At 43.4% G+C, this 23105-nt stretch overlaps 1 protein-coding gene across 4 annotated transcripts in view; it reads right to left on the minus strand.

Annotated features, from left to right (window-relative positions):
• RGS6 (regulator of G protein signaling 6) overlaps positions 1-23105 on the minus strand; it is a 257978-nt gene that overhangs the window by 35206 nt on the left and 199667 nt on the right. For 3 of the 4 annotated variants that reach the window (XM_038136985.1, XM_038136984.1, XM_038136983.1), the window contains exons 13-15: positions 18823-18933; positions 15386-15511; positions 7568-7754 (exon numbers count right to left, since the gene is read on the minus strand). In XM_038136985.1, coding sequence (XP_037992913.1) covers positions 7568-7754; positions 15386-15511; positions 18823-18933 — 424 coding nt within the window. Of the gene's footprint in view, positions 1-7567; positions 7755-11335; positions 11480-15385; positions 15512-18822; positions 18934-23105 lie in introns of those variants that run through there. The other variant, XM_038136987.1, reaches the window with a different exon arrangement.

The following is a 23105-nucleotide window of genomic DNA, read 5'->3' on the forward strand; positions in this document are numbered from 1 at the left end:
GCTAAATGGCACATAAGGGTCTTGGTCAAGAGTGAATTGCTCTGGAAGATCTTTTTTGCCACTCTCAAGTATTCAAGTCACATAATTTACACCAAGTTTTAGCTGGTGCATTTTCTTCACACTCAACTAAGTTGCTTTTAGTAGTAAGGGAAAAAAAGATGAATAAATATCCTGTAGTATAGACCAACCTCCCTGCTAAACTAAAAAGCATAATTTTTTTTCAGCCCACAAATGAAATTACACTGGGCTGAAGGCACAGGAATGTAAGAAAGAGCCTTAGCAAGAGGGATAACTGTAAGCAATGAGAGCTCATTTTGACTAATACACAGAAATCCTTTGTTTAGCCCTGTAGATACATAGTTGGAAACACAATGTAAATCTTTCATGGAAAAGCACATTGATAAAAGAAACACATAAATTTAGCTATGGCTCCTCTATAAATTGGTGAGACAACTGGTTTGCTTCACATCTTCAAACATAAATGTGAGGGCAGAGCTGTTGAGGGTCAATGGCAGTCGCGGTGCACAGGACTAGAGGCAAAGGGCTGTTGAGTGCTGTGCAGTTAAGGGGTCAGCCTGGTACTGCAGGAGGATTTAGTCCTAAATATAGCAAGGGCTATCCTGGGAGACGAGAGTGGGCTGCTGGGAGTCTAAGGCCATATGAGCAGCTTTAGGTTTTGAGAACAATGATCATGGCTAAGAGGCTGATTCTCTCAATATGGGCCAAATCCTGGCTACTGGCAAAAAGCCCAAGTGAAAAGGTTTTGCCTGGGAGGAGGGAACAACCTTCTGTAGCGTTCAGGAGAGTGGCATTTCTTTTCCAAACAATACAATAGATAGGAGCTGCAGGAATGAAGATGAGATTTTTCTCTCCTGTGGATGCTGTGGTACAGCTGTGAGGTGTAACTACTTAACCTTTTGGTCAACACCTTGACACCTGCAGGCTGTCAGCAACTTCCTGCTTGTTTTCTCTGTGAAAAATCCTGCCAAAAATCTGAACTGTACCAAGGAGAGGAACATGCAGAAGCCCTCACACAGTAGAAGGAAATTAGTGGGGCATTCTGTGTTCCATAGGAGATGGTGACAGAGGAGGATACAGCCCTAAAGAAACAAGCAGAACACAGCTTCTGAGTAAAGGTGGCTATGCTGAGATAGGGAACACCAACCCTGCTTGGATGCCTACCTAGAGAACACGTACTGGATAGATAAACAGTTTTACATGCCTCATCAATATTTTGACTGTAAGATATCTGCTGCTGTGACATATTGGGCTGCTATTAGTGGCTGAACTCAAGATGTCAGAGTCCAAATGTATATTGAAATCTTTTAACTGTTTGCCAGCAAACCCCATGTTGACAGCACACATTCATACCTGCTGTGGGCTGAGCAGAGATACAAAATGCATTGCTGATAGATCTTCCCAGAGATTTTTTCTTAAATTTTTCATTAGGAGTGTGAACACTCAAAAAGGCAACCACCCCTTAAAAAAAAATAAAGACCACAGTGTTCCTGCAGTGCATGGGTTTAGCACGAAGAGACCATAACCCCAAAGTCCATGAAAAGTGGACTCCTGGAGTTCTGGCTTCTTGATTAGTTGAAAGGACGCACTTGCAAGCACTTTCACTCCCTATTTGGGAGAAAAGAAACATTATCAGCAGCTTCCTGACCTTCACACAAAGAGGAAATTCTCTTGCTCTGGATCTGACATGCAGTTGTTTCTTGCTTTCAAGAAGCACAGTGCACACTACTGACACAAGAGTCCCAGAGTCTGAGTGCTGCATTCAATTTTTGAGCAAGCTAGAGACTTTCCCATGTAATCCATCTAAAGGTATTTTTTCGAGGCATGAAATGTCAGGCACTGAGGCACTGTTAATACTCATGCATGTAGTTTTAGACAGCTTGGCAGGATCAGCACCCTGAATAACAGGCAGACTATTGTCCTGTGGGAATATGCTGACTGTTCTTGTTACCCCATTCCCATGATCTTTCATTTGAAGAGATCTGTTGCCTCCTGTCACAGTGTCTGCAAGGAGAGGGGTCACTTGTGACTTTTTCCTGGCCCTTTTTCTGCTTGTGTGTGACAGAAGGACATTAACTTAGACAGAAGTTTGATCCCTGATGCCTTCAGAGACAGAAAGGGAGCAGCAAGACAAAGGGTGGATGGTAGATATTTTTCATATAACATGACTGCTAAACTCCAAATTAAAATGGAAGGCAGAAGATGAAAGAAATACTTTCTGATGTGTGGTGCATATGTACATTTAAAAAAAAACTCCCAACAAAGGAAAAGAGGAAAACAACAACACAGACTATCTGCTCCTATGTAAACCTCTGCTTCAAGTCTTTTGTTTCCTTCTTTGCACAGCACCAGGCACACCAGCCTAAGTCTCCACCATCACTTTCTATTTTTGCTCCAGACACCTAACTACTCTTCTGGCTGTATTTGTGGGGCTCTTGGTTTTACATTCTGTGGTAGGTTGTTTTGTGAAATCCACGAGGGCGGGAGCTTGCACTTTTGCTTCTAATTGTAATAAACACACAACAGTGAGACTCTGTGTTTTCTGCAGTCACCATAACCCAAATACAAGGAAGAGAAGCAGAGTGCAGTGAAAGGAAGGACTTTTTCCTCCAGTCCCACAGAATCAGAGCCAAAGAAGGAGAAGGGAATAAAAGTCAAGTCCTTGTGCAGTCCCGAACCTCCACAGGAAGGTGCAGGCTGTCAAAAGCCCCCAGGACCCCTGAGCACACCATTCACATGTAAACACTGATGTCAGGTAGCAGTGCTTTCAATTCCCCACAGCACAGGCTCCATGTCTCTGAGCAGCACTGGCTCAGGTGGACTCGATCCCCTCTTAGAGGCAGAGCACCCTGGTCTGCCCCTTGCTGGCTGCCTGCACTGCTAACCAATCCTTAGTCATTGTCCTTTACACACATGCATGTAACTCGGGTGACTGGACAAAACTTTAAGAAAATAGGAATAATGCTCCTCCAAGTTCTTACACGAAAGATGATACAGACACACAATGAATGATTATTTTCACATCTTCCTTCCATGCTATGATTTTGCTCCAGACCTACAAAAGGAATTCTCTATGCCCACTGAATAGACACCAGGACTTTCACATCCTGTGCATGCTTGAAAACACAAACTTAGAAGTCCTCCCTCATTTTCCCTTCTTGGTAAAAAATAACATTTCACTTTCAAGAGATCCTTGCTTAAACTTGGGAGTTTGGTTTTGAATTCAACAGGATCCTGTCAAATTCTCCCAGCACCTTGAACTTCCTGATACAAGCAGAATGCAAACTGACGACTGACCACTGATGAATCCTGCAAGGACTTGTATCTCTGTCACAGTCCAGAACAAACTGAACTACACATGAGGCAGTGGAGAGCAAGAACTGGGCTCAAATCTCAAGATTAGATTTAAGGAAGAGAGTTTGTACAATGAAGATAATGAAACCCTGGCCAAGATTGTCCAGAGAGGTGGTGGATTCCCTGTCTCTGGAAACATTCACGGTCAAGTTGAACAGGGCTCTAAGAAACCTGATCTAGTTGAAGATCTACCCTGCTCATTTCAGGGGAGCTGGACTTGATGAACTTTTAAGGTGCCTTCTGTCCCAAATTATTCTATGTTTCAAATCTGGGATAGGTACATTTCTAGTATGAGCTGCCTGGAATTTAGCATTATGGTCTAAATCTGCTCTGGAATTAGCCAAGGATCTGAAAAGAACAGTTAAAATTCCTAACAGAGCCTGGATTAGAACTGAATTTCCCTGAATTGTCTTCATAGAAACAACAGCTGGTTAGTTCAGGTAAAGGAATGCCAATCTAAAACTCTATTTTACTTATTAAAGAATACAAATAAACAAAGAAAACAGGAAAGGAATTCCAAAGGCAATTGTGTGGCTTACCTGACTCTGATACACCTAGCTCTGAAGTCTACCAGCAAACGTACACTAAATGACCCTACAAACATCACTGTGAGGAAACACAATGCATCCTGGTGATACTAGCTCCCAACACCAAGGGACAGAGGAAAGGATTAAAGATTTTCTGAAGGCAGAAAGACATTTCATGGGAGGCAAGGAGATGCTTGATGGGGGTAGGGGAAGAATGGTTAAAAAACTAATAACATGTACAGATAAGCCATAATTGTCACACTCACAGCTCTGTGTTCCCATGTAAAGATGAATTACTTTGGCTGTCAGCAGCTTCATTAGCCAGAACAGGCCATTCAGATGGACCCAAACCTATTTACTTTCCAGAGCTGGCGCTGCCTGCTTCATATTGCAGGGCCCCACACTGGTTGTTCAATGATGCTGATAACTCCTGTGGGAGCTTACATCCTGCTAAGTACTTCACTGTTTAATTGAACTGACCTTTCCTGATGATGCCCCTTGTATTAAAAGCTGCTTTGCTCCCCAGTGAAAATGCTTTGATAATAATAATATTTTACTCAGAGGACAGTTGTTTAAGAGCAGAAAATAATCAGCTAAATTGGTAGGCTCCCCTCTGGAGGGGCCCAGGACTAAAATGACAGAAGGTGCTGTGGACCAAGATAGCTGGCAGAGCTGATGATGAGGCCAGAGCTAGGAGCAGCGCTGGGCTGCTCAAGGACAGAGACGCCAACAAACGCGACAGCTGGGAAGGGCAGTGCAGGCTGAGCCAGCACAGCACACTCTGCTCAGAGCTGAGATGTGCTGCCACAGCTTGAGCCAGGCATGGGGTGGGCAACGGCACCTGCAGGAGCCACAGCAGGAGGGGCAGCTCCATGCAAGCCCAGCAGTGCAGGACTGTGGAGTGCAGCAGCACTGAGGGACACAGCACGGCAAGTATCTTGAGATGGGGAAATGGCACAACACTTGCTTCTGTGGAACAGGAATCCATCTCAGAGAGAGGTATGTCTAAAATAATAAATGCACACCAAATTCAGGTTTGGATTACGAGTGCTTTGGGGACTGAGATTTGGAGCTAAGATTTTCTTAAACAGAGGACCCATGTGCTTTCAGACCATGGCTGGCCTGGGGACAAAGAGGTTTGAAGTGAGAGGAATGTTTGCCAAAAGCCTATTTTCTCCCTGTTTTTATCCCGGCTAGCTGCCTTACCAGATGGTTGAGCAACATCTGGGAGAGCTCTTTGAGGCTGGGAGCCAAGGGTGTGCAAAGAAGCACATCAATGTAGACTATTAAGCTCCCGATAACAAATGATGCTTTGCTTTCAACTTCCTGTTATAAAGCATTTGCTGGCCTGAATGTGCTCTGCTACACCTTGCCCTTCCCAAGTACAGCAATGTCTCCATTTCCAGTGCTTTTTATACAGAATTGGCATTTTGTGGATCTCTCAAGTCACAACTGGAGTGCCACATCACTTTCTCCTATTCTTCCACTGCAGGAGTATCGAACTAATTTTCTCAGTTTGGCCAACACTCTTCCGTCCTCTTAGTGGCTCAGACCTGCAGGCATTCAAAGAATGTGCTGTTGAGTAAACTAATTTTTTTCTTGTTCTTTACTTACAAGGACATTTCAGTTGTTTTCCTCTTTGTGCTAAAGCTACTCAGGACAGGACAACACTCGCATTTTCCCCTCCCACAGAGGGTGTTTTGATTAGTTGTATCTGGTTGAGTCCCTAGGAATGTGGGATGTGTGGGAGCTCCCATGGGCTCCTGGTGCCAGGGTGCTGAGATAAGGCAGCTGCTGCAGATTCATGGATGAGAGCCTCTGCAGTGGCAGGGCTGACCTGTGAGAAACACCACTGCAGGTCCTGGGTGATTTACAGCACCCTGGGGCGAGCTGCATTGGCTCCCATGAAGTGGGTGTGCAAACAAAAACATCCCTTCTCCAGGATGAGCCAGTAAAAACTCTACCAGGGCACTACAATCTTCAGCAATGTCCTGCTTCTTCGTGCTTGTGTTAGAACACCTTTTCAGCTATCCAGTCAAGCAGTCACAAACAGCTTGCTTGGCCTTTGGAGAGCTACCAGAAGTCCACTGCCCAAGAAATTAACTGGGTTCACCTTCCACATTGTGCTATCCTCTCTTGAGGATTCAATAGATTCAATCTCCAAGATAACCATAGATGGTCCTTGAAGGTCTACCGTTGCCTCATATTTCTGTGTCCATGAACCACAACAGATTAATTGAAGAGATCTGTCAGTGTAAAAATCCACTGAAATAAAATTAACCCAAGGAGCTGAAATTACAGTCTAACTGCCAGGGCTCCAGCTTGATTGTATCAACTCCCCTTTGAATGGCAATTACATTGTGAACTGATCAGTTCAAGGCTAAATCCTCTGTGTCTTCTTCTAATTAAATACTCATCACCTAAACATTCATCTTATTCTTAGTACTTCTACTTATCAATTTAATCAATTCCCCCCTTATTCACCTATCTACTTTAGCCTGCATTTTGCCATCATCATTTTTTCAGGTGATGCATGCAGTTCTTTTTCACTACAACTGCAAAGCAAAGAATACATCTTATCCAGAATGTCTTCACACTCCTGTACCTCTCAGCTTTAGAAAGGGCATTTAAGTTGCCTGATATTCACAGGGGACTGCCTTGAAACTTCATGTACATTCCTTCTATGCTGGCCCCAAGGAGGAAGATTGCATTCAGGAAAACAGCGTATTTGATGCTGGTTTGAAAAATTCATTGCCTAACCTTGTATAAGTGGTCCACAACATCTCCCCTGAGATGAAAGTATTTTGTTAGTGGAGTATTTTGAAGAATTGCCTTTGAATGCCAATTAAAAAAAATCCCCAAATCCAGAAATTCTTTTAATTTGCTGGTTTTACTACATCTTGTGATAAAAATTATTATGAGGAGGATATCTTTTAATTGTGTCCCTAGTAATATTTGCCAAATGATCCCTTCTTCATTTTTCTTTTTTAAAAATTAGAAAATTATATTTTCACTTTCCAGGAGGTTATGCAGCTTTACCCTTGCTTATAGCAGTTTTTCTCAAATTATCTGTTTTCCTCAAGGCATTTTCCATGTACAGTTTATCTGTAAAATTTCCCTGATAAATCTGGAGCCCTAGGAGGGAAGGATTAAGCTCCCTGCATTGCCTACTGTCCTATCATTACTCTAAGGTATTGTCTGGTAGACAAATTTCTAGCTGTGTTGGAGGGAGCTGCTGCATTTGGGGTTTGGCAGGGGGATATAATTAGCTATAAATAAATAAAATATAGAAAAAGTGTATTAGCCAGGGTTTTGATATGACATTGGCCATTCTGTAAATATGCCAGACTTTGGTGACAGGTAGCACAGACAGACAAGCTGAACTGTATAGCACTTTTTCATCTGTGCTTTCTCTGAGACACGGCTCCAGCATGCAGTGCCTTGCAGACTTGTAGATTTTGGAACATTTGTTCCCAGAGGAGGCTTAGCCTGTTATAACAGATAGATTCAATGAAAATATCATTTATCCAGCTTGAATAGATATCCTCAAAGTCACTTCAAACTGTGCATCTCCTTTTTCTTACAAGTGAGCAGTGACAATGTGATAGTGGAATATCATATTAAAACTGAGTTTCATTAGCAGTAGTTCCATAAAACCAAAAACTAACCTGTGCATCTTCATATGTGTATCTCCCTGGGTCTTTGACATTTTGGCTTGTTTTTTCATAGCTGTGGGAATCCAGGTTAATAGCACTTTGGGCCCCAGGAGCTAGAAACTCTTGCCAGATTTCTTCCACTCTCGTGGTCACATCCTGTAAAGGTCGTTTCTTGAGATCTTGGACAGCCAACCAAAACCTGTACGAGGCAAAAATTAAAAGGGCAGAAAAGAGAAAAAGACAAAAATCTAGGTAACATTTTGGGAATAAGCCTAGGCAGAGTCCTAAAACAGACATAGAACCTAATCCTGCATCTATTAGAATCCACCGAAGACTCTCCATGTTAGCATGATTTCAAGGGGAAGAGGTGATGTACTTTACACCAACCCCTTTCATTTTGGCTAAGATCAGAACGCTGACTTTAAGAAGTGATACATTCTTATTCAAACTGCCCCTGCAGAAGTGTCAGATTAGGCAGGCAAACAGGAAACCTCCAGAGCTATGCAGCTGGAGGACAGGAGCAGACTCTGCCTCCCACAGCCCCACTGCAATGTGCTGGTCATTCCTGCCTGCAGGATTGGTCACCCACAGGGGATGTAAAGTGAAGAACAAACTTAACATTCATGTAAGTTCCAGTGTGAAGTTGTAACAATGCCATGTAGAGATTTTTTTTTTTTTTTTTTACTTTTAAACTGAGCAGCATTCAGATAGATGCCATGAGAAAAGATAACTCTTGTCATACCATACTCCAATTTTACAGGGTTATTTTCTTGACTAGGCTATGTTTACAGACTAAAGTAAGTTCATAAACACTGAGAAGATAATCCCCTTGATGACTAAGGACATAATCCATATCTTGATCTGTGAAAACAAAGACCACAGAATATTCTGCAAGAGTGACATGCATGTCTTTTGTCTTTCATCCTAGGAAAAAGAAAAGACATTTTGTTGGTGGTGCTAGTTTTGTTTATTGCTGAAATAGATATGCTCTTTCAGGTGATTAATTCAGAAGATGCACGGTGCACAGTAGCCTTTTGTTTTGGCCAACTCTATCTTCCAGCAAGAAGGTATGCCTGAAGGTTATCTGTCCTGAGTACCTGGGCCCTTCAACCTGGCTGAGCAAGCACAACAGTGCGCTGCAGGGAGTGCTGAGGGCTATGGGGCAAACAGGTACCAAAGGCACCCTTGCAGCCACCTGCAAGAGCCAGCTCTTTCCTAACCCCTGGCAAAGGTGCCTATTGTCCAAAGTGACAAGGAGTGCAGGGATCACCTTGGCCATCCCTGCCCTGCACTGCTCTTATACTCTCCCTCTGTTGGGCAGTCTGTGCAGAGGGGACGGGGATTGTCTGGGTCACTGCTTGTTCAGGGCATCCGCAAGAGCTGCACAACTTGGAAAATCCTGTGTCTCCCTTATAAACCAGTTGAACTGTAACTAAAGTCCTGATTTCTCACCCCAAATGATTCAGTGGTTTCAGTATGCTGCCACTAAGGCAAGTATTCCTCCATGGTGGAAGGAAGAAGATAGAGTCTGTCCCAGACAAAAATCCCGATGGCAGTGAGGGTGGGTGGAGGAGACAACAGCCTGGTGACTCCTGTGCTGTTCCCGACTCTAGCTTCCTTAATGGCTGCAGGCAGTACCTAAACACCCTGGAATCGGTGGTGTTATTGCAAGCAAATGAGTCTGCTACCCCATTTAGCCTGGTATCCTACCTGCAATAGAGGCAAACAGTCAATTTGGGGAAAAAAATGACATCCACACTACATGCAAGGCCAGGCTAAATCCCCCTTGCCCGTCTGCTGCTTCTTCCTGACCATCAGGGGGCCTCATGCCACATGCCTCATGACTCACCCAAGCCACTTGATAATACTCCTTCATATGGCTTTTCCATATGGTTTTCGAGAGCTGAATTTCTTTGACAGGCTCAGTAAAACACACTGGGGTACACTCCAACACTACATCAGTACCTTTGGAGTCACATACTTGTGGTTCTAACAAGGTGACATTTGATTTTATGAACTGAAATAGAGTATCTGGGTTGGTGAAGGACTGTGCATGGTTGGTCCTTTTCCATCTTTGAGAGTTTAAGTGCACCTGATATCCTCCCTTGTAATTTGAGCAGTGACACCCCCACTTATCACACGCATGCAGAGAATAAAGGGTGGCACTCACAGCACAGTAATCTGATGCCATATGTGGCTTCCGTTATTTGAAAATACTTTATCATTCAATTTCAGATGTAATAGGAACATGTGAATGCAGAAAAGGCATAGGGAGAAAAGATGCTAATCATTCCAGAGTAGCTGGGACACTTCAGACAAACACTTGGCTAGAGAGAACCTTTTCTTCTGGCTTATCTTCTGCCCCTGGAGCTGGGGAGGCGGGCTGGGAAAGCACACTTGTGAGAGAACTGGGAATGCTGCGAAGTGACAGCTTGCCAGAACAGGAGCACCATCCATTTTAATAACCATTTGGCTCAATCTGAAAACCAACCAACCAGACCAACCTGACAGTAACAAGAACAAGCTCTTTTTACTGCAAGCAATTGTGAATTCATGCCCAAGGCTGGATGTCCTCTTCAAGGCAAAGGGCAGTTTTGTCTTGGTAAAAATTTCAAAGCTATTCACTATAGCTGGCATCTGAAAATCAAGTAACATCAAAGAGGGGTACCCAGCCCCACAGCTTCAACTCCAAGGCAAATTCTTTGCCACAAGGAATGAACCTGAAGCCAACGCATAAGCACGGCTTCCTATGGGATTTATAGCATTTGCAAGGGAGAAGCAGGTATTTCTGCTTAGGAAAGGAGCCGACATACAATGTCTGTGCTGGAAATTCTGCTCAATTATGAAGTGCAGATGCACTCCCTGAATCACTCCTGCAATTTCTGAAGCACAAGCCCAGCCCCAAGTTCACAAGGAGTCAGGTGAAAATCCTGCATTGCCTCCTCTCTTTCTGAAGGAGACAGATGTCCAGTGGACACCTTTGCACAGGGCAGGGGAGAAGGGAGATGTCCTTGTGTGTCCTCTCCACAGGTGCCCTTTAAGCAGAGCAGGACTGGCACAGCGACTGTCTGCACAGAGGGAACAGCAGCATTGATCACAGGTTCTTTGTCCTTTATAAAACAGCATGTAAGGACTGAAGAAGGCTGATAATATGGTGTCCTAAAGTGTTGTCAGTGGCAAAAACTATTTCAGCCTCATCCAGCTTGTAATTGAACTGCTGTCACTTGCAGAAGATATCCCACAATGGCATTTATCCTCCACAGCTCCCCCAAGGCACAGAGAGCTCCTGGACCTCTGCATGTGTGCTCTGCCTCCCCTGCAGGGCACTGCAGAGGTGCTTGGTCACTGCTGTTGAAAGATGTCCCCCAGTGAAAAGGCTGCTAAGGAAGGACAGGGTGAGTAGTGGGGGAGTGGCTGCTTCTGAGGTACACTGTAAAATAAAAATTAATTTTAAATCCTAATCAGGAGGCAAAATATGGATGACTCCAGAAACTGAGAATCAACAGTCAAGGTAAGGGCAGTGCTGTATCCCCATCTTGGGGGTGGACGCAATACCCCTAGCTTGACAGGGAATTCATCAAGCAACTGTGTGAGGTCAGAACTCAAGCACACTTCTCTCCTTGCCTCAGTAGTTCCATGCCAGTATCCCATGCCCCTGCGGTCTCACATCTCCAATCATCCACAAATCTTCTTCCATTCACCAAGATCTAACTTGAAACATCTCAGGCAGGAAATGAATGAAAGCAACTGATAAAAATCAAAACGCAGTTCAGACAGGGGCAATATTCACATCTTTGTGTTGTTTAATGGTCAGATCCTTGGCGCGGTGAGCTTGGCATGGCCAAGACCAACAAAAATCTGTCCTCGGTGAGCAAGCCGGGGGCTGGCAGATGCTGCAAAGCTGCACGCTGGGGCACTGGGGACCTGCCAAGGAGACCGCAGTGTCGGTGGGGACGGGGCAAGCGTCCTGCAGGCCTCCCCCTCACCGCCCTTCCTCCCCTTCCCTCCCACGCGGTGCACGCCGGCGTCCACGGTGCAAGTGCCTCCTTCTGCTGCAAGTCTTTTCAGCGCTGTGGGGCAGGAAAGCCCTTTTGTCGCTGCCGCGGGGCAGCGCCCGCCGGCCGTGGGCAGTGCCCGCCGTGCGGCCCTGCCCGGGCCCGCTGAGGGGCCCGCGCCGCGCGGGGCGACGGCGCCGCCTGCCGGCACTGCCCGGCACCGCCCCGCGCTATCCCGGCACTGCCCCGCGCTATCCCGACAGTGCCCGCACCACCCAGCACTGCCCCGCACTCCGCTTAGCCCTCCGGCGCTGACACTGCCTTGGAACTGCTGGGGGAACGTTCTTTATTCAGAACACGTTTACTGCATATATGAGCTCTCCTTACCGTCTGAACTTCTCCTTTCCTGATGAAAACTGGGGGGGAGGGGGGGAACCTGGCAACAAGTTTCAACCATTAGGAGTCATGTAAGCTATAAACACTTTCTGCAGGTAAAACTCCTCTCCCGCGATCTCCATGTTCAACATATGCTCACAAGCAATAGGGCCCAGGGCGCCTGCATCCATGCGTTGCCAGCTACACAGTGCATTCCCACAAAGTCTCACGTGTTTCCCACTGAGGTCTATAAACAGGTGTGCAGCCTCCTTTCCCTTTGGAAAGGAAATTCCCATGTCCCATATTCCCACGTTGCTGTTTCCAGCTGACACTCTTAAAAGTTAAGGGGGAAAAAAAATTCAATCCACCGGCTAAATGAACATCTCAGCAATCTCAAGATGTCTCAGAAGGTTCCCAGGTCATAAAAAATGTATCATAACTCTCTGATGCCCTTTCTTTTCTTAACCTTATTTATTTTGTTTTAAATTTGGCATTTTGTCAGCTATATTTTGGGTACTTCAAAAATCACCCAAGTAAAAAAAAAAAGTAGTTGAAAGATAACAACAGAGAGGAGAAAGAAAACAGAGCAAGGAAAAGAGTTAAAATAAAAACAGAGAGAAATATACCCAACTGACTGGCTTTCCTGCTCCCACATAAATAATGGAGAGCCAATAAATAAGTAAGTTACAGGGCTCAGCCGAGCCCAGGAGACTGGTGGACAAGATCCTGCAAGTTTATTAGAACACAGGCACACAGCTGGAAGGTGATCTGGGAGGTCATCGACTCTAGTCTGCTGCTATCTCTGGCAGTGCCTCACCCAAGACCCCCACCGGGGCCAATTTTTCTCAGCTAGGAAGAGATGGAAATACCACACCACCATCAGCCCTGTGATTTGGGACTCGCACCACAAGGTATGAGAGCTGAATTTGGTCCCCTTGCTGCATTACTGAATTACATTCATTTCAAGGCATTCTCAAGCACACACTTCACAAAATCTTTTTGTGCGCTACCATGAATTTCTAGGTTTTCCGGCAGTCAATTTCTCAGATCTGCCTTAAATTCAATATATTATCTGCCTTCAATTCAACAGCCTATAGGGCTCCAGCCAGCCTTAATCCTAAGGATACTCCCAAGATCCTTTGACACTCCCAAGAGATAACACATCCCTGCTGCAACACTTCCAAGATGTCTGGGTAGTTATTGGAAGAGAGTCCAGAGAAGATTAACTCTTGTTATTCTGAATTTTACTTTTCTAGCAAGGTCCTAAATGCTGTGCTCTCAGAAAATTTCTTACACCTTCCCAGGGTTTGGGTGGGATGTGTCTCACTTTACTGTAGTTGCCTGCCATGCACTCATTTGAATCAGTCTCTCCAGGTTTATGATAAAAACAGACAGGCACTTTCTAGCGTAATTTAGGTGCTTTTAGTTTTGTTTCCACTTAAAGCTGAAATAAATCCTTCTCAGGTGATTCAAAGACTCCTCTTCAGCTTCTCTTCTCTCTCTCTAAAAGGATACTTCATAAAAAGAAAGCATGTGCTTCTGAGCTGTCAGCTTAGGTGCGGCCGATCCAAACTTTGCTGTTGAGTGTAACTTAGATTTTGCTTGCATGTGTAAGCATCCAGCAGTTGCTTTTTTTTTATGGTACATATGCCTAGTGAGAATTAAGGAGCTTTCTCTGCCTCACCTGAACCCTTCTCTCTAGCATCACTGCTAATAATTCACTCTAATCCAGTTTTTTTCATTAATATTTCTGCCTTTGCATCCTTTTATTCAAAGCTTTAAGCAGGCTTGCTAATGTATTCAATATGAGATAATAATACCACGTAAGCCAATACCATCATAATGATACCAATAAGAATGATAGCAGAGTTCCCATACTAAGAATGATGCCAACGTCTTCCACAAAGGAGACAGGATTTAACCTGCCTATGCCAGCCCACTGATTTTGCCACCTCCCTTCATTGCATGTCAAAGTCACAGAGAATGTGCATCAGCAGGAGGAGCAGCTCCGACTGACCAAGGAAGGTACAAGTTTGCCTTCTCATAATCAAACTTTCTCCATTTGTTTGAGTAGGGTGAACATGGGGGACAGACACTAGTCATAAAACCTGCTGGATTTCATTAGCACAACTCCAGATTAATTTCAGAACACTAATTTGAGGAGTATTTTAATACAGTATATTAATTTTGCACTTCATCACTACAATTTAATTGCAAATGAGTGCCGCTGTACATAACTGCAGTAAGCATATGCAAGTTCAGTACCTGTTTAGCAATAAAATTTCAAGCTCATTTGTGTAATTAGTAACACTCCCTTGTTTTCTTACAGGTTATCTTTCAGATTTTTCAAAACAATAAAGTGCATTGAGTTTTCACTGTTTTGCTGCTGGCATGCTTTCTGTACTTCTCCTTGGACAGGGAAACTTGATAAATAGGATGGTAAGCTCCAATGTCATTAAAAATGACTTTCTGGGGAATTCTTTCAGATCTTGCAGGCTAGCCAACTGCACAGCAGTGACAATTGTTCACATGCTTCAGTAATGTCTTTTATTTTCTAAATGAAAAAGAATGAAAAAACCATAACTAAAAAAGGCTGTGCAGTCAGGTTGTTATCTGCTGTAAAAAGAGAACATCAAGCCTGCTCACTATGACCAAAGGCCAAAGCTAGATTGACTGTGTGATCACTGACAGCAGATTTCCTCAGCCCAAGAGCAGGTACAGTTTTGCCAGTGAACCTGCAAGCTTCTCTTGCCTTCCCTGCAAATGCTCACTCAGCCTTCTGGAACACGATTGCCCCAAAAAACTCCACAAGAACCTGTCCCTTTACCCATCCTTGTGCAGAGACACAACCACAGCTCCACAAAAGCACCTCTGTAGTGTTATTCAGTAAAAAAGTGGGGTTTGCTGGCTCTCAGCCTGATGTAGAATCACGTGCATATCTACATAATGTTTCAACGTCTTCACATCTAGAAGTCAGATACTCAGAATCCCCACAGAGAGAGTCCTGTTAAGGTGAGACAAGCTGCTGGATAGTTAGCACATGCCAAAATTAAAACTAGTTGTTGCAAACCTGACTGCAACTAAGAACTGCAAAGTTCTTAGCCACATGATGTCCATACTGTTTCCCTCCCACAAGCCCTGCCACACAGATACATGTAAATCCTGTATATTGTTAGGGGGCTCAGGAGCGATGTGCTGCATCTCATCACATCATGCAAGTCTGCAAGCCCTTGCATGCAGAAGATACCTGACAACACTGGATCTGCTAAACACTGCTCCTGAGATCACCCACATAGGTCTAGTATAGGCGTCTGTAGCAGCGCTATGGGCCAAACCCTGCCATTCTCATCTTTATTCAAATGGGTGTTTTTAGCAGTTCAAGACACCAAACATTGCACTTCACCTATGCAAGAGAGTAGGATCAGGCCCATTCATTTAGTCACGTCAGAAAAGGTTTCACCTGAGGTTTTCTGAGCTGAATTCTGATTCCAGGAAACGAAGGAATTGGTCTCGTCCTACTGGGTCCTTCAGCACCTCATCCATGGAGAAACCCCATCTTTTCACACGCTGCTGACTAGGTTCTTTGCTGTTTGGAGAGAGAAGGGGAAAAACAGATGGAATGTGCATCTCTGCCTGCTGTCTGAGCAGCTGCTGCTGTTTCTGCTAAGTGAAGGGAGGAAGATTATTAGAGGAAGATGTTTTTTTCACAAGATTTTTCAGAAATACAAGTTAGCAAATAAGAAAAAAACCTATAAAGACCAGGATCATCATTAAAGCAACTGGAGGACTTTAAATCATTACATCATTTGAATCATTAAAGGACACTATTTGGGTGCTACATACATGGCAAAATAAGAGAGAATGTGAATGATATGATTTTCAGAGCAATTTCTGGTAGGTTTCATTTGGAAGAACAGCATACCATGCCTAAATGATTATTCATTATGCACTTCTTGCATATCTCCTCAAATGCACCTTAGGATTTCTTATGCATCAAGGCAGAAATTTCCCAGCAATGTTCTCTGGGTCACTGGTGAGCTCCAGAGCCATTTCCTTGTGTCCCACACAGTACTGCCTGGTCACTTGGAACTGGCTTCAGATTTTCAGATCCACATTTGCATTAGAAAAGCACTAAGCAAGCAGTGCAGGCAAAGTATCGAAAATGATTACTGGTTTGTGGTCTTTCATTTTTTAGTGCCTCTGATTTTTGCATGCCTAGGTCTCAGAAGACTAAAAGGCATCTTTCTCCTACTCTCCATGATAATCAGACTTTTATTTTGTGTCTCAACTGGGATACTGAGATGCAGAGGCACCCAAAATCACCAGCAACCTTTCTCCTTAATTATTTCTTAACACAGCCCAACTTACATAAGCTGTTGTTTGAATTGCCAGACATGTTGCAGAGACGCCTATGGGCAGAGGTGGTGCCTGGGAATCCCAACGAGGATCCTATGAGACAGCCTGCATCAGAGCATAATCTGGGCTCACAAAGTGTTTGAAAGCCTCTGGTGTGATGGCGTCATACTATGAGACAACCATTAGAACACAGCTCAGCTGCTTGTATTTGTGACAGCAGAGCCATTGTTAGCAGTACATATCTATTAAACTATGTGTCTCGTCATGTCCACAGTGATTCCTAATCATGGAGCCTTAGGGGACAGTGGCGATCTGTGCTGAAGACAAATAAGCCAAAGGGGTAAATAAAATGCCTGCTTTCATTTTCTCTTGGTGTAAAGGCTAAGCAAAATTGATAGGCATGTCCTCACTCGAGGAGCAGCACTCTCAGGATGGCTCCTCCTGTGCTCCCTCAGGAGCCAGCAGTGCTGCAGACAAAGGTGCAGATCCAACCTACCAGTTACAGGAACCAGCCTGGCCATTGGGACACAAAAGCCATGCTTGTGCAGAGCCATGCACAATTTAAGCTCAGGGAATTTCCTGCTGAATCCAGAGATCTGTACCTGCTCTTCTTGCAGCTAACACCATGTTCTGGCACACACACAAAAAAGGCCAAAGTGCTGTCTAAAACAGAATGCTTTCTGTGGCATTTCCGGAGTCCTGACTGCCATGGAGGATGAACTCTAGTGGCACGGAGCTGCCCATACTCAGCAGCCAGCCTTGCCACTGGCAGTCAGAGGCTCTTTGTTTTCCTGCACAAGGGCTCTGCCCTCCTAACTGAGGTAACAGCTTTGCAGGCAACACAAGGGGATCTTGGGGATCATTTAATTATTCATGCAAGTTGCAACTAGATGCAGATGCAGTTAGTTTTTTTACAATAGAGAATAAAATGGAAATACATAGTTGTTTGTTTTTCCATCTCCCCACACGACAGCTTTCTCTTTTTCATCTGCAGGAAAATCACCTTCCTTAACTCTGAAATCATAGCAGAAGCCAAGCATTTATTTTAAATTCCTATAAGGCTGTGACATCAGGTTAATTGTATTCTTCAGGGACACAGACAGCTTTTCTGGGATTTGCAGCTACGTCAACAGATGCAGAAATAATGGATGCCTGGATTACCTTGTGGGTAAGGGCTTCTACAGAGCAGTATTTTGCAAGGGCTGTATCTGATACTAGTCCTACTAGGGAAGATGGAGAAAATGAGAGAAACTAGCTAAGAAAAAAATAACTAAATATTAAAAATACTAAAATTATGTGAAGAGGGGCAGAGGTTAGGAAAATAATGGATTTCTGTGACTACCAGAGAAGCAGGTGAAAACAACTTTCACATCCCAAACTACTTGGTTTTTAAATGGGGAAAAATCTTGTCCTTTTCCTGGAACACTGATTCCCTATGAATCAGTTTTCTTAGGCCAACAGCATCTCTAAATTATTATTCAAGAACACACAGGATTAGATTTGGCATTCTCTTATCAAAGATTTGCTAAAGTGAACTCCAAGTACAGATTTGGTGCCAAATGGCAGCAACTAAACACTGGAGAAGCTGCTGAGCCCTTGCAGTTGTTGGCCACAGGATGTGATTGAGTAGTGAAGGTAATATGAGGTATCCATTCAAATTTGCTGTGGGAGCTGTTAGGCATAGTGGCAGGCAGGACAATTCGAGCCCCTTTACAAGGATTGTGCATAGCCTCTGAGGGCAAGAGACACAGACACAGGCCAGACTTCCCTTGCACCAGCACCACATGGGCAGCACATGATCTCTGTTGCAATGTTCTGCTTGTTTGGTTTTTTTGTTTGGTTGGTTTTTTGTTTTGTTTTGTGGTTTTTTTGTTTTGTTTTTTGTTGTTGTTGTTGTTTTTAAGAAACTCTCTGGGGTGCAAGGCATTGAATATCCTCCAGACATTTCTCCCTCTTTCCATCTATTTGACACCATAACAGAGAGAAGTCAGCTTGTTCACCAACAGGTGAGCCCCAAACTCACTCTATCAACCTATTACAATTCTGACCTGCCAAGTCTCACACATCACACGTGAGCTACATCCTTCTGGCTCCTGTGCCAAACTGACTGCACAGCAGCAATGGCCACCACTTATAACTCATCCTGTTTTTCCAGCAGCATCTTTCATGGGATTCCATGACAGGAGCAGGGCTGGAGCACTGCAGCTGGGAAGAGCAGCCTCCCAAGGGTCAAATGAGATGTGCTGGAACAAGTTTGTCTTAGCAGTATCCTACAGCTTTAGGCTCCTAGACCTGAGTCTGTGCATGTGCTCAACAGGTATGAGAACATCCATTACCTGACTTACAGAATCCCATACATCAAGCCATATGGAAGTGGAAGCACTGAATAATTCACAGATACGAGTGATAAACTTTAGCTAAGTTCTTGAATCTTCCAGTACAGACGTACAACTTCCTTTCCAAACAGGGCAGTGTGAAAAGCATACAAACAAAATGGAAAGACACCTCTCACATTAGTTAAAACTACCAATTCATTTTTACCTCATTTCAATGTCCCACAATGCTGCATCATCACTTATCCAGGGATTGGAAGGCTCAGCAGGAGTTATAAAGGGGTCATATTCCACATACTGCTCTGTGTAGGCTATTAAACTGGCAGGGAAAAAAAAAGGAAAAAAAAGAATAAAGAAAGGGTTTGAATGCTTAGTCACATGTCAGAAAAGTACAGCTTTTCTTTTGATCCTGTTGGGTTTTGTTTTTTGGGTTTTTTTGTGGTGGTTTTTTGTTTTGTTTTTGTGCGTGCTTCTTTTTATTTATAGGGATTAGTCAGTTTCTCCGTAATCACAGGAGACCCTTTTCCCAGGGATGATGCAGGCAAGGATTTCTCTGCAAACTCCCACCAGCTCACTGCAGTATTTTCCTCAACAGCTGCATTTTCCTCAAGCTTTTCTCTATTGAGATGCCCCCAAAAAACCTGATGAGGCAACAACTGGATTGCTGTGGCAGGACTTCCCCCAGAGAGCCATGGAAGAATATGAAGTGTGTGTCATCTTGTTCATTTGCTGCATGTTGCTATTGCCTCTCATCCTTTTCATTTTTGCTAACTTTTGCACCCACATAAATTTATGCACTATGAGAAACTCACCTAAACAGGGTCATGGGCTGCAGCTAAGAATATGCTTAAGTCTTTGGAGGATCATAGTCCTAAATATCAAAGCTTTGCCTATAGATCATTTTTTAGTTATGTTGGTATAGTATTTAGTCTAACAGCACTATTGTAAAATACTTCAATAGTAATAATTGACTTAGAGAACAGTAAATAATATGCATGTTGGAAAAACTCCTGGCCTTTACACTCACTGGCTTGCTTCGTGGTGAGTCAGTTAAGGCACATAGCCTCTAATCCTCACTAGGATGAGATTCAAAGAGCTTTCTGCGGAAAGGACTGTGTCTGCTTGCATAAATGATTCAGGAATTCCACTGGGGTTGGGGCTAGGGGTGCATTTTTTCAAAAGAAAGACAGTAAATATGAAATAAATCAAAAGACATTTCTTCTAGTCTAGATTGGAAATACTCTAAGGCACTTTATTCTTTGCCTACATGTGCCAAGTAATTAACTAAGTTAATTATGTCTCATCATACTGAACAACCAATGGACTTGCAATGTGATTGTCCAAGCTAAACTTTACCTCTGGTCCTTCACATCTCAAAAAGGCAGGCGAATCAAAAAATCCTGCAAAACAAAGGGTCATAAAAGGCAGAAAGTTTCCCTGAACTGCTCTATAGTAATTATTTCTTTTTGTTTGTCCTAACTCTTATCATGAGGCATTAAAATCATACACTTTTGTAACCACAGCAGGTTCCCATTGCCCCTTAGGGCACTCGGGGCTGTCTCATCTCATTTCATTAATTACATTTCATGACTGCTGTGGGTCAAGGGTTGGAGGAGGGAGCAGCGTCCAATTTCACAGAGCAGCAGCAGTCCCTTAGACATCAATGAAAGAGAGGGCTGGTTAAAAAAGAAAAGAAAGCCAAAAAGGATCAATCAGAAGATATCTGCTGTGAAACCTGAATTGCTCCTAATAAAATAATAAGAAGGCATCAGAGGTGCTAGTACAAGTACTAGCAAAAAGGAAAGGGGGAAAGAAACAAAAATGAAACAAGGGGGAATTTCTAAGCACATTTTGCTGATTCAGTATAATGGCAGCAGCAGAATCATTGCCTCATTGTCTAAAGGAGGCTAGAGGCAGGGGACTCCTAAGGAAAAGCATTTTTGTCAAAATGCAAACCTGGCCTTTTAGGTGATAAACAGAATACCCGGTAGAAGAGGTGGTAGGAACAGTTGACTGAAAGGTGCAGAGCTTGCCTTGAGAACCCAACTGTCTCTCAATCAAGGGGGCCTGCTAAGCCTTCACAGGAACTTTGATGAGAAGCTGAAAGGATAGCACAGATTTTCATCTAGGGAACTGAGATTGCTTCTAGTAGGAAGACGCTCATTTTTCCCCAGCCATTTCGGTGATGCCGTGTCTAATGAAATTGTACTAACACTGCACAATGCAGTCAGGGAAAACAATAGGTAGAATATATTGATAGTTTTGCTCAACAGTTCTCAAAGCTCAGTGGTTAAAACTGACAGTGCACAGGTCCCAAGTGGGGAGAAAGGATGTCCAAGAAAGACAGTTTCCAAGGTGCGTGCAGCAGCTGAGGGATGCCTGTTCCCACAGTTGGTACAGATCTACTCCTGGAAGCAGAACAGGGAGGAAAGGAAAGAAAATCTTTAGCAGTGAGCATTTATCTCACAGAAGCTGGAGATATCCTTTGGAGAGCCTTCCTCTACTGACAGACAAAGGCATCCCAAGAACAGAGTGAATTAATGTAAAATAAATACAATTGATCTATTACTATTGAAACAATTATATCTTATTCCTATAACTTGTTTGCCCTAGTGCTTCCTGATTTATTTGCTCGTTATGTTCCTCATCCTCTCTGAAAGTGCCTTTGTGCTATACTAAAAAATCGGCAGGTGGTGCCACTGTCAGGCTTGACTGTTGAAGGCAGTGTGCCAGGAAGTCATCTCCTGTACCCTGATCTGCCACATTGTCACCTAAACTGTCCTGAGAGCAGGGTCTAGCCTGAAAATTGACTTGATAATAACAGCATCTCCTTACACAGCCAATTTGTTCCTAGTGCTTGTAATCAGTGTTTTCATGGGGTTTCAAGACTGCATAGGTTTTTTTTCAGGCAATTGTGCAAGTCAGGTCAACCAAGTTCATTCCTCCTCACCAGTCCCTACCCCTGCAAAGCCACTGGACTCATCAGCTCCTCTGCTTCCCTCCTACCTGCTCTGCAATGCTCCACATCCAGGCTGCACTTCCCACCACTCTCCACATCAAGTCCTCTGAGACTCTCAAATAAATATTGTCAATATTCAAATCAATATTCAAAGTCATCACATGACCAAACACCTCCTCACAAGAAATAAAGATCACAACCATGATTTTTATTCTCTATAATTATTAATAATTATTTAGAAATATAAGGTTCTTCACCCAGAGAATGTCTGGGCTCTGGAACAACCTCCCCAGGGAAGCAGTCCTGGCACTAATCCTGCCAGAGTTCAAGAAGTGTTTGGTCAATGCTCTCAGGCACATGGGGTGACTCTTGGGACTCTCTCCCCTGTGCAGTGCCAGGGGTTGGACTTGATGATCCTGGTGGGTCCCCTCAAACTCATCTTATTCTGTCATTCTGTAATTTGACTGTTCTCATTTTATTTGCTTTTCTCCTTGTTATTATTTTGCACAGGTTTTGATAGCAACATTTTCTTCTCCAACTTGAGAGCAATTAAAAAAGAAAAAAAATAAACTCCTTTCAAATCAGGAAAATTATTACTGTCTCAGTATATTAAGGTCATTGTAAATAAATTCAGTACAATAACATTTTGTTTTTAAAGTACAAGTATATGTTCTTAATTGAAAAGACCCAAAATCCCAAAACATAAATATAAATGGGCTCATTTTAATCATACAATGTATTGCATGCAGGATTTTAGGGAGCCTCTGAATATTTTCTCTTTAATTGGACACACTTTCATTTTAATTGCTAAACTTGATGAGCCAATAAGAACTTACATTGGGCCTACACCATTTAATTTACCTGGTTTAGTACATGCATACTAACTACAGGTGCAGGCACTGCAAAGCACATTTCATGGGGTATTCCCATTTTGTTTTGTTGAAATAAAAACTCCTCTATTATTTCTCTAGAATGAACCAGCCCTTATCCAATCCTTCGTGTTCAACACAGTTTTGCTTTAAAAGTGGTATTGCTGAAGAGCATGGCTATCCCTACCTTCATCTCAGTGACTAACCTGCAAATGTGCATAACTTACAAGTCCTAAGTAAATGAACTGTTATAATCACTTAAAATTGAGCTTGTTCTTCACCTATTCATACTTTTCTACCAAAACTAAATATTCCGCAAGTCAAATTGTGCTTTGGTTTGCTTCTTAGAAATCCACTCCTTAAAACACTGCCTTGAGTAGTCCAGGTACAACTCCAGTACATCTCTAAGGGTTTCATATATATATAAGTGGGGGCAGGAACTGGTCCTACAACCCCAGTATGAACAGAGATGTGAACATCATGTGCAACAAATGCAAACACAGCTCCTTCCCCAGAGCTGTGCCAGACTAACAAGAGATAAGCACTGAGAGTTCAGCCAAAAAGGAAAAAAAAAAGGGTATTTTCAAATTGAGACAGGGATTACTTTTCTAAAAATAAACTACAGGGGAGTGAAGGGGTGGGAAACAAGTCACACAAGGGTTT

The sequence above is a fragment of the Motacilla alba genome, chromosome 5, assembly GCF_015832195.1.
Source record: "Motacilla alba alba isolate MOTALB_02 chromosome 5, Motacilla_alba_V1.0_pri, whole genome shotgun sequence".
In the NCBI taxonomy this organism is placed as follows: Eukaryota; Metazoa; Chordata; class Aves; order Passeriformes; family Motacillidae; genus Motacilla; species Motacilla alba.